At 41.8% G+C, this 12500-nt stretch overlaps 1 protein-coding gene across 9 annotated transcripts in view; it reads left to right on the forward strand.

Moving 5' to 3' along the window:
• LOC117743812 (kinesin-like protein KIF20B) overlaps window positions 1–12500 on the forward strand; it is a 41418-nt gene that overhangs the window by 24178 nt on the left and 4740 nt on the right. For 5 of the 9 annotated variants that reach the window (XM_034551678.1, XM_034551672.1, XM_034551677.1 and 2 more), the window contains 3 exons: window positions 3303–3344; window positions 7953–8015; window positions 9323–9434. In XM_034551678.1, the coding sequence (XP_034407569.1) occupies window positions 3303–3344; window positions 7953–8015; window positions 9323–9434 (217 nt within the window). The remainder of the gene's footprint in view (window positions 1–3302; window positions 3345–7952; window positions 8016–9322; window positions 9435–12500) is intronic. The other 4 variants (XM_034551681.1, XM_034551674.1, XM_034551679.1 and 1 more) reach the window with 1 other exon arrangement.

Consider the following 12500-nt stretch of genomic DNA (forward strand, 5'->3'; position numbering starts at 1 on the left):
GCCAAACCTGTAGTTGGGTTTTATTGTTTTTCATAATTTTGACAGCTCCTCAAGAGATTTTGGGCAAAGAGACCGGCACAAGCTCATTAGTTGAAACATATTAGGCCAGGTATGGGCAACAAGTACCATGAAACTAGGCTCTTTGACTCTTTTGATACCAGCAATATCTGCGATTAACCCCCCGATGTAATTCCACTAATGACCGGCGGTTCTGCTGACTGACCTGGGTTCAAGAGGACTGGAGCAGAAACGGAGTGCAGGGAGGCAAAATGAAAAGCCCCCAAAAAGATGAGCACTCCAGCACATCCAAAGGGATGTGAAGTCAGACTTTATTCTGGGGATCTGGGGCACCGCAGTCAACATTCATGAACATGAACACGTCCCTTTGCTTTAAAAGGGGCAATAAAAAAAAAAATGATGAGATGGGAGACCCAGAACAATTCTCTGTGGGTAAAATGTCATTTTTGACAACGGCAAGAAACTAAAAATGTGAATTGCCGAAATAATTTCAGCTGCATAGAAATGTCTTTTCTTTTTTTTTTTCTCCAACCTATACCTCTACTCATGCTGCTGCGATGACCCAGTTTCCACTTAGAAAGCAATGGAGCCTTCCTGATCTTAAAAAAAATAAATATATGGGCGGGTTTGAAGTGTCAACACATCAATGACCCTGTCAGCCTTCATACGATCACACGTCAATAACAGGCTGAAGTAACGTTTAGTCTGCAACGACAGAAAAAGGGAGACAATGCGGTGTAGAGAAAGGGAGAAGATAAGCTTGAAACCACGGAAGAAATGCCCCAAAATACATGAAGGGAAAGGGTGCAGAAGGAGGTGGAGGCAGCACAGAGAGAATACATTTGGAGAGATTAGTTGAGGGGGTGAAGTGAAATAAGACTGGGGGGGGGGGGGCATATGGACAAAGACACCTGAGGGAATACATGAGTGAGGACGAGGGTAGGAGGAGAAGAAAACGGAAGATGGAAGAGGCAGAGATGTTTTTGTAGGGGGGGGGGTAGATGAAACGATAAAAAGCAATGTAGGAGAGGAAAAAAGAGAAGCTGACGCAGCGAAGGACGGTAGCGGCTGAGAGAGTTTCGATCAGATCCGAGTGTAACGGCACAGCCTAACGAACACATCCCTTAGCACAGAGCTTCATGTTCTCGTTTTATCAAAGTCACGTTTTTTTTTTTTTTTTTTAATACATGCGTCTACTTATTGAACAGCCTGGAAACGCAGCAACGTGTGTGTGTCCCTTCGGCAATATTGCAACACATTGAACTCCTGAAACCACATGTTATCTTAATGATGAGAGAAAAAACATGTAATGTAGAAACTTTTAATCTACAACGAGGATAGGATCATAACTTATTGCTCAGTCGCACAATAACGCCGTGCAGATGATAGTCAGACATTGTTTCTCTGGAGTTGGAGGAGACCAAACCGGAGCTAAAAGGAGAGTGGCTGTCGGCCGTAGGTTGTTCATAAGGACGCGGACACATTATCATTCGTTTGGAGTCTGTTTGTCCCCTTAAACGAGTAAATGGTCAGTTGTCAGCAGGTTAACATTACAGCTTGAGAAGGTAATGGTGTGTCTGCATGTGTCCTTCTGCCCTCTAACAAGACAAGTGTGAATCTGCATTTTATTACTACCGTAACATTGAGTTATTGTTGTTGTTGTCAGATCTTCCCCCTTAATGTAAAAACTACCAACACGATAATGGATTGGAACCACAATAGCTTCATATTTTCTATTTTGCTCTTTTGGATCCTGAGAAATGTGTACAGTAGGTATCGTGTGTTTATTACATTGAGCTACTCAAAGCCAATGTTATTTCAGGGGAAGAGATATACAGTATGTGGGCCAGAGGACATTTTAGATCTGAAAAAACACATTTCAGTCCAAGCCTTTCTGTGGGTTTATCTGCCAGCAGGGTCTCGGCCTATCCTTGATCTCACCGAGACTCAGCGGGAACACGGGGCTCACGGAGCAGGCTCCCCGTTGATTAATGGGACACTTGATAGCGCTTCACGCAGGTCAGGGAGACGGTGAGAGTCAGAGCGTGGACAAACAGTGAAGTCCTCCGGCGATATTCGCGGGAATGGCGGATTCTCAATTTCCCAGGTCGGTCAACGATAACAACGGCCCTTCTCGTTCAGTTTCTCTCTTCATTGGATGAAGTGGGTGAAGTTTCTGATTGGCTGTGGCTGGCCCGGGCATTAGCTGCACATTGCACATCAATTAAGAGAAAAATAATCTAGAAAATAATCCTTCAGGTGGGTGCTTCTCATCTGCGAATCCGCGTGTGAGGATTACAATTAAAACTACTGATGATGAATGTGCTTCTACAATAATGTATTCTTGGCCTTGTAATTTAGGAAAGGGGAATTTTGTTAGAGTGCTCTTGAACATTGAGGTGCCTGGACTCCACCGTGTCCCCTCCACTAAACCAGTCGGGGATTTAAGGGTTCACAAAGATGATTGAGTCCTCTGGTTTGGGGTCACGGTTGAGTCGTTCTGCCCATTCACTATTATTTAGAAATGACCTTGTATCACTGCTGTTTGCCATCGTGTTTTTCTTTGATCATTTTTTACTTTTTTATTTCACATATTTGTAGGTTACTGCCTGCATGAGGACTGACGTACCTCATGCCACTTAAACAGCTGTATTTTGTGTCTCTCTTGTGAACAACGCACAACGCATATGAGTAATATTGTTACTTATGCTGCACTTTCTTTGCGATCTCGTATCAAAGTAGACAAACGGAGGGCTCGCACCAAAGTGAGAGCGGCGCGCCAGGGAATTTGTTTGTGTGCAACGGCCTGAGATGAAGAATCTAGTTAGACTTTTGGAGCGTGTCATGTGACAGCTGAAACGGTGTTAAGCTGTGGGGGAACAGGACGCCGCCATTGGGGCTGGACCGCGTTGCCAGCGTTAGTGCGGGAGGCAGTTGGCTCGCCAGGATGGGGGGGCAGTCGGACCGGCTCGGTCAACGAAGCACAGAGAAGTGCACAATTTATTTAATTTTTACATAAATTGCTGTTTGCTGCTACAGGAAATCCTTTTAAATTTCGAATTTAGCACCTTAAGTCAAGCTTCATGTAATCTGTTTTGTCTTTTTTTATATATATATATAATATATACGGGCAGCGCCGCCATCCTGTTGCTTCGCTTTGATGGCGAACACATTCAAACATACTTGCTTCAGTTGTCCTGTTCTGTTTACATGAAATGGTTGTGCATATTAATATTTTAATGCACTTCATGATTTTAACCCACGTTTTTTTTCTTTTCCTGAAGTCTTACATTTTCAGGAGGAGTAAACGACGAACGAAACCTGAGGTACAAAAAACAGCATCACGTTCTCATTCCTCCATCCTCACAAAAAAAAAACAACTCATAAAACTCATTCCTCTTCACAGTCATCGCATTCTTCATCGTCCGTTACCACATCAGTGTAGTTTTCACTCTTGGGCCCAAAAAATGTCGCGCTACCTCATGGATATGTTACATCATTTTGTAAAATGAATTCAAAACGGCGACTTCCTGTCTAGCGGCAGCAAAAGTGCTTCTGACCAGAAGGCTGCCGGCCTGAATTCCTAAATTTCCTCAAAAATCCAGCACTTTTGCTCAAAAGACACAACGTTGTTGTCCGTCACCGACGTTTCTCACCTGCAGCTCGGCTCCAACAGTAGATGCAGCAATGAATAACAGTGTGAATATGATCCAGCCTTATTATTTGAAGACATGGCATGACTGTCTTGCTCTCGCTCCTGAGTTTTAAAGTAGAGAGAGAGAGAGAGAGAGAGAGAGAGAGAGTACATCGACTTGCCCATTATCTGATAATAGCCAATAACCGGTGTTAAGGCATCACACCATTGAGGGTGTTTACATGGCTTTCCTGTTGGCGCGTTGCATTAATTTATCCGTTTCCATGCACAAGAGCAAAGCCACTAATGCCTCTTGACGCCCCTATCAAATCACTCTTCTCCAAAAACACATTTCTTCCATGATGCTAATGTGTCATAACCTTGTGGTACAGTATAGGTCCTCCTATAAGAGGATAGTGTGGATCTAGATTGCTTTTAATTGCAGAACGTATGGTTCATTGTTGAGGAAAGGGTTCAAATTCCATTCAGTCATGCAACTCTGTTAGATATAATCCACATTTCCACTCTGTAAACTGCCTTTCTCTCTCTCTCTTTGCGCAATGTTGACAAGAGATTTTTTTTGGGGTGGGGTGGAGAAATGAGAATACCTCTGGTCTGCTTTGTACGGTTGTAGCCATTGAATTTGGGCAGAGTCCTGCCAAAGTGTACACTTATTATTACAGCTTCGCTTGTGTGACCACAAGCCCACACTGTGGAGTTGATAATTGAAGCACTTAGTCTTGTGCTAATGCTTTCCCCCAGGGGATCCATGTCAATGGGCCAGATTTAGCCATGCAGGCTAATTTTCATCTGCATTCTTTGGTTTTAGTGTTCAATGCTTTTCTTTTTCTAAAGTGTAGACCTTTGTTGACCTGTCATGTTTTCTTCTTAAGTCAAGATTCATGTAAAATCAATGAAATGTTGTCCGTTTTGCTCGTTTCTTCCTCTCTTCTTTCTTCCTCTCTTCTTTCTTCCTCTCCGTTTTGGTCTTGTTTCATCCTCTCTTCTTTCTTCCTCTCCGTTTTGGTCTTGTTTCATCCTCTCTTGTTTCTTCCTCTCTTCTTTCTTCCTCTCCGTTTTGGTCTTGTTTCATCCTCTCGTTTCTTCCCCTCTTGTTTCTTCCTCTCCGTTTTGCTCTTCTTTCTTCCTCTCCGTTTTGGTCTTGTTTCATCCTCTCTTGTTTCTTCCTCTCTTGTTTCTTCCTCTCTTCTTTCTTCCTCTCCGTTTTGGTCTTGTTTCATCCTCTCTTCTTTCTTCCTCTCCGTTTTGGTCTTGTTTCATCCTCTCTTGTTTCTTCCTCTCTTGTTTCTTCCTCTCTTCTTTCTTCCTCTCCGTTTTGGTCTTGTTTCATCCTCTCTTCTTTCTTCCTCTCCGTTTTGGTCTTGTTTCATCCTCTCGTTTCTTCCCCTCTTGTTTCTTCCTCTCCGTTTTGCTCTTCTTTCTTCCTCTCCGTTTTGGTCTTGTTTCATCCTCTCTTGTTTCTTCCTCTCTTGTTTCTTCCTCTCTTCTTTCTTCCTCTCCGTTTTGGTCTTGTTTCATCCTCTCGTTTCTTCCCCTCTTGTTTCTTCCTCTCCGTTTTGCTCTTCTTTCTTCCTCTCCGTTTTGGTCTTGTTTCATCCTCTCTTGTTTCTTCCTCTCTTGTTTCTTCCTCTCTTCTTTCTTCCTCTCCGTTTTGGTCTTGTTTCATCCTCTCTTCTTTCTTCCTCTCCGTTTTGGTCTTGTTTCATCCTCTCTTGTTTCTTCCTCTCTTGTTTCTTCCTCTCTTCTTTCTTCCTCTCCGTTTTGGTCTTGTTTCATCCTCTCTTCTTTCTTCCTCTCCGTTTTGGTCTTGTTTCATCCTCTCGTTTCTTCCCCTCTTGTTTCTTCCTCTCCGTTTTGCTCTTCTTTCTTCCTCTCCGTTTTGGTCTTGTTTCATCCTCTCTTGTTTCTTCCTCTCTTGTTTCTTCCTCTCTTCTTTCTTCCTCTCCGTTTTGGTCTTGTTTCATCCTCTCGTTTCTTCCCCTCTTGTTTCTTCCTCTCCGTTTTGCTCTTCTTTCTTCCTCTCTCCTTTCTTCCTCTCCGTTTTGGTCTTGTTTCATCCTCTCTTGTTTCTTCCTCTCTTGTTTCTTCCTCTCTTCTTTCTTCCTCTCCGTTTTGGTCTTGTTTCATCCTCTCTTCTTTCTTCCTCTCCGTTTTGGTCTTGTTTCATCCTCTCTTGTTTCTTCCTCTCTTGTTTCTTCCTCTCTTCTTTCTTCCTCTCCGTTTTGGTCTTGTTTCATCCTCTCTTCTTTCTTCCTCTCCGTTTTTGGTCTTGTTTCATCCTCTCTTCTTTCTTCCTCTCCGTTTTTGGTCTTGTTTCATCCTCTCTTGTTTCTTCCTCTCTTGTTTCTTCCTCTCCGTTTTGCTCTTCTTTCTTCCTCTCTTGTTTCTTCCTCTCGTTTCTTCCTCTTGTTTCTTCCTCTCTTGTTTCTTCCTCTCCGTTTTGCTCTTCTTTCTTCCTCTTGTTTCTTCCTCTCTTGTTTCATCCTCTCTTGTTTCTTCCTCTCTTGTTTCTTCCTCTCCGTTTTGCTCTTCTTTCTTCCTCTCTTGTTTCTTCCTCTCTTGTTTCTTCCTCTCCGTTTTGCTCTTCTTTCTTCCTCTCTTGTTTCTTCCTCTCCATTTTGCTCTTCTTTCTTCCTCTTGTTTCTTCCTCTCCGTTTTGCTCTTGTTTCATCCTCTCTTGTTTCATCCTCTCTTGTTTCTTCCTCTCGTTTCTTCCTCTCCGTTTTGCTCTTCTTTCTTCCTCTCTTGTTTCTTCCTCTTGTTTCATCCTCTCTTGTTTCTTCCTCTCCGTTTTGCTCTTCTTTCTTCCTCTCTTGTTTCTTCCTCTTGTTTCATCCTCTCTTGTTTCTTCCTCTCTTGTTTCTTCCTCTCCGTTTTGCTCTTCTTTCTTCCTCTCTTGTTTCATCCTCTCTTGTTTCTTCCTCTCTTGTTTCTTCCTCTCCGTTTTGCTCTTCTTTCTTCCTCTCTTGTTTCATCCTCTCCATTTTTCTCTCTTTCTGTCCTCTGGCCTCTTTCAGTCTCTCCTCCAGAACTCGGCCTCTCCGTCTCCCATGAAGCCTCGTCTCTCCCAGCTGAGCCTTTTCGTCCGTTCAGCAGATCTTTTCCGAATGATTTATTGACGACGCTGCGTCTCTTCTTCATGGAGACATCGTTGCTGTCCCAGAAAATCTCTTATCTGATTTATTTATTTATTTTTTTGGGAGCTTTTAAAATGTGGATGTCGTACGGCCCCGTCAAAAGAAATGCTGTGCGACCGTTCACACTGACATGGTCTTGTTCTATAACTCTATAACTGTTATCTTCCTACAATACGGCATGTCAACGTTTTATCCTTTTATTCTGACCGCCTGTATTCTAGTCCTCAAAATAGCATTTAGATGACTCAGTCATCAGTTATTCCATTATGACGATTGTGGCTGGAATGTATTCTGCTCTTAGTCATTTCAACCAATCTATTTATGGAAGACTGGGTATTATTCACTCTTTTTAGCCAAATATATTGGCATATATTACCTTTTTATTGCAAATACATATGTATTGGGTATGTGGCTGCCAATAAGTAACAATAAATTGCCGTCGAGACCTGTCAACTTTTGGATCTAGTGCTGCTCGCGAGTAACACCAGGCTGGGTTCTTACAGGTTGAATGAAAACCTGTGAATTTTAAAGGGGAGGTTTCTTGTAGTAAACTAAGAAAAAAAGGGTGCAATTTTAGAATAATTCTCCATTCATATGCAATCATATCATTCATGTCAACTCATCATGTTAGATACTTCACCTGATTTAAAAAAAATAAAAAATCTGATTGTGAGCTGGTTATCTTTGGTATTCCTGAGAGGTACATTTAAAATGTATTTTATTTTCTCAGTGAAAGTCTGTATTGACTTTGGCACAGCAGACAACATCACACTCGATTGTTTGCTTTCTTAAGTGTTAATAAAAGGTTGTCGACACACGGTCACTGACGTCAGAATCTGGTTCCAAAGTGAAAACTGATTAATTCTCCTGAGACATCCCCATGATGCATCTGAATTGGCGCTTGTTTTCTCCACTTGAAAACTATTCCAGCTCTCAAAACGGTAAAAGTGGAATTGAGCGTCTGAGAGCTTTTCTCCTGACGTCTACCTCGTATTGACCCCCTCATTCAAACAGTTCACGCTTGTTGCTTTTTCTTTTCCTTTAGCTCTCTGCCTCATTCTTACCACTTCATTTGTACCAAAAGACGAGCAGTTAGTTTGTGTGTCTTCATTTTGTGTGTGTGTGTGTGTGTGTGTGAATAGGAGGAGGTGGTTGCAGAGAACAGAAGGAACACGCGGACCAAACTGACCCCACACAAAGAAGAGGTGACGAGCAGACAGGCACACACAGACACAGTAACACACAGACACAATAACACACAGACACAATAACACACATTAACACAGACACGGTAACACACAGACACGGTAACACACATTAACACAGACACGGTAACACATTAACACACAGACACATTAACACAGACACATTAACACAGACACGGTAACACATTAACACACAGACACATTAACACAGACACGGTAACACACAGACACGGTAACACACATTAACACAGACACGGTAACACATTAACACACAGACACATTAACACAGACACATTAACACAGACACGGTAACACATTAACACACAGACACATTAACACAGACACGGTAACACACATTAACACAGACACGGTAACACACAGACACGGTAACACACATTAACACAGACACGGTAACACATTAACACAGACACGGTAACACATTAACACACATAACACAGACACGGTAACACATTAACACACAGACACATTAACACAGACACGGTAACACACATTAACACAGACACGGTAACACACAGACACGGTAACACACAGACACGGTAACACACATTAACACAGACACGGTAACACACAGACACGGTAACACACAGACACGGTAACACACATTAACACAGACACGGTAACACATTAACACACAGACACATTAACACAGACACGGTAACACATTAACACACAGACACATTAACACACAGACACATTAACACAGACACGGTAACACACAGACACGGTAACACACAGACACGGTAACACACAGACACGGTAACACAAAGACACATGCATAACCATGCAGATGTCCTCTGTTACATCCTTTTACGTGTGTTATGACAAATAACTCTGAGCTAAAGCTCCAACGTATCAAAACCTCCTCACAGAGAACATACACTCCAAACCTGAAGTCGTCATATTCTTACATCAGGAGGTCAGACCTGAGATCCTCTGTTTGCTGAGCTCTGCTGTTATTCATACTATATTATTTAACTTGCTGTCTTAATTAATTAGACATACGGTTGCTTAAGTCAACTTTCTATAGTAAACACACAACAAATGTCGTCTGGTTTGTAAAACTGCATGCAAACCCAACCACACTCAGTTCGGGAGTTCAAAGGTGAACCATGAGGAGTTGTTGTTGGGTTTGTTTTTTTTAATCAAAAGCTAATATTTGTCGTAAAGCTTAGTTTTCTTTTCACGATCTGTGGTTTGGTTAAACCGGTCATCTTTTCACTGTGGTTGTACTGGAAAAAATACGCAAGCAGAGAGGCTAACCACAGTTTACCGTCGTCTGTGATCAGATCTCCTCTCCGGGTTGCCATGACTCCCAGAGCAGCCGCAGCAGAAAGGAAGGAACTCTGCAGAAGATCGGAGACTTCCTCCAGAGTTCCCCCACGCTGCTCGGCACCAAAGGTCAGTGTGTCAACTTTCATGTGCAGATGCATGTGTTACAAACATAAAGAGGAGTTTAAATATGATGAAGCAACACAATTACACCAAACACCAGTGGAGGGTTGAACGTTTCATTTTCATCAGCTGGTGACACAAATGTATCTTTATCGACAGTTTGTGCACATATCCTACAATCAAGTAAAATAAATGTAATAGGATAAATACAAAAAAACACCATGCGTACAAACGCAGTAAAATCTATGGGAATATAATAGAGCACAACATCACAGAGTATCTCACAAAAGACAATCTATTTTATTTTATTTTATTTTTTATTAATGTTTGTTGGCCAGCTTTTTGAGAAAATTAATCTTCAAAAGCTAAAACTATATAATTTTTGTTTTTCTCGGGTGCCACAGACTCGATAGGAAAGTCAGAAAATCTTGAGGACATTGTTGCATAGCTTTCCATGAGCGGCGAACAAACAGCGTATTACTGTCTAGTTTTATTATAATTAATTAGTTTTCATTAATAAATTCAGATTGGCTATGATGCCCATGTTATGATCACTAGCTTCCGCTTCAATCAATGTGAGCAGTGTGTGTGTGTGTGTGTGTGTGTGAGAGAGCTCAGCTGTGGAGTCACTTCCTAAAATATCAGCAACATAATTGATGACCATGCAAATTAAGAATTTCATGTGTTGCACATGAGTCAGCCTCGCACTGTAATGTCACATTACAAAATACACACACACGCATAAATGCATCAAAGCTTCCTCTCTCATGCAATGTGATGCATTATATTCCTTCACCTTCAGTCGATTGCTGATCCAGGAGGCAATCTTACGGCCCAGATGGGTTTTTAGGAATGTTTCTAAATGTCACGGTTGAAAACCGCTTTGCAGAAACACACAAGGACGCAATAAATAGAAACACAACGTAGGACACTCAAGGATGCAATAAATAGAAACACAACGTAGGACACTCAAGGACGCAATAAATAGAAACACAACGTAGGACACACAAGGACGCAATAAATAGAAACACAACGTAGGACACACAAGGACGCAATAAATAGAAACACAATGTAGGACACACAAGGACGCAATAAATAGAAACACAATGTAGGACACACAAGGACGCAATAAATAGAAACACAATGTAGGACACACAAGGACGCAATAAATAGAAACACAATGTAGGACACACAAGGACGCAATAAACAGAAACACAACGTAGGACACACAAGGACGCAATAAACAGAAACACAACGTAGGACACACAAGGACGCAATAAACAGAAACACAACGTAGGACACACAAGGACGCAATAAACAGAAACACAACGTAGGACACACAAGGACGCAATAAACAGAAACACAACGTAGGACACACAAGGACGCAATAAACAGAAACACAACGTAGGACACACAAAATCACGCAATAAATAGAAACACAACGTAGGACACACAATGACGCAATAAATAGAAATGCAACGTAGGACACACAAGGACGCTATAAACAGAAACACAAGGACGCAATAAATAGAAACACAGCGTATGACACACAAGGACACAATAAACAGAAACACAACGTAGGACACACAAGGACGTAATAAATAGAAACACAACGTAGGACACACAAGGACGCAATAAATAGAAACACAACGTAGGACACACAGACGCAATAAATAGAAACACAACGTAGGACACACAAGGACGCAATAAATAGAAACACAACGTAGGACACACAAGGACGCAATAAATAGAAACACAACGTAGGACACACAAGGACGCAATAAACAGAAACACAACGTAGGACACACGGACGCAATAAACAGAAACACAACGTAGGACACACAAGGACGCAATAAATAGAAACACAACGTAGGACACACAATGACGCAATAAATAGAAATGCAACGTAGGACACACAAGGACGCTATAAACAGAAACACAAGGACGCAATAAATAGAAACACAGCGTATGACACACAAGGACACAATAAACAGAAACACAACGTAGGACACACAAGGACGTAATAAATAGAAACACAACGTAGGACACACAAGGACGCAATAAATAGAAACACAACGTAGGACACACAGACGCAATAAATAGAAACACAACGTAGGACACACGGACGCAATAAACAGAAACACAACGTAGGACACACAAGGACGCAATAAATAGAAACACAACGTAGGACACACAAGGACGCAATAAACAGAAACACAACGTAGGACACACGGACGCAATAAACAGAAACACAACGTAGGACACACGGACGCAATAAACAGAAACACAACGTAGGACACACAAGGTTGCAATGAATAGAAACACAACGTAGGACACACAAGGACGCAATAAACAGAAACACAACGTAGGACACACGGACGCAATAAACAGAAACACAACGTAGGACACACGGACGCAATAAACAGAAACACAACGTAGGACACACAAGGTTGCAATGAATAGAAACACAACGTAGGACACACAAGGACGCAATAAATAGAAACACAACGTAGGACACACAAGGACGCTATAAACAGAAACACAAGGACGCAATAAATAGAAACACAACGTAGGACACACAAGGACGCAATAAATAGAAACACAATGTAGGACACACAAGGACGCTATAAACAGAAACACAAGGACGCAATAAATAGAAACACAACGTAGGACACACAAGAACACAATAAACAGAAACACAACGTAGGACACACAAGGATACAATAAATAGAAACACAACGTAGGACACACAAGGACACAATAAATAGAAACACAACGTAGGACACACAAGGACGCTATAAACAGAAACACAAGGACGCAATAAATAGAAACACAACGTAGGACACACAAGGACGCTATAAACAGAAACACAAGGACGCAATAAGTAGAAACACAACGTAGGACACACAAGAACACAATAAACAGAAACACAACGTAGGACACACAAGGATACAATAAATAGAAACACAACGTAGGACACACAAGGACACAATAAATAGAAACACAACGTAGGACACACGGACGCAATAAACAGAAACACAACGTAGGACACACAAGGACGCAATAAACAGA

The sequence above is a fragment of the Cyclopterus lumpus genome, chromosome 15 (assembly GCF_009769545.1).
Source record: "Cyclopterus lumpus isolate fCycLum1 chromosome 15, fCycLum1.pri, whole genome shotgun sequence".
Taxonomy (NCBI): Eukaryota; Metazoa; Chordata; class Actinopteri; order Perciformes; family Cyclopteridae; genus Cyclopterus; species Cyclopterus lumpus.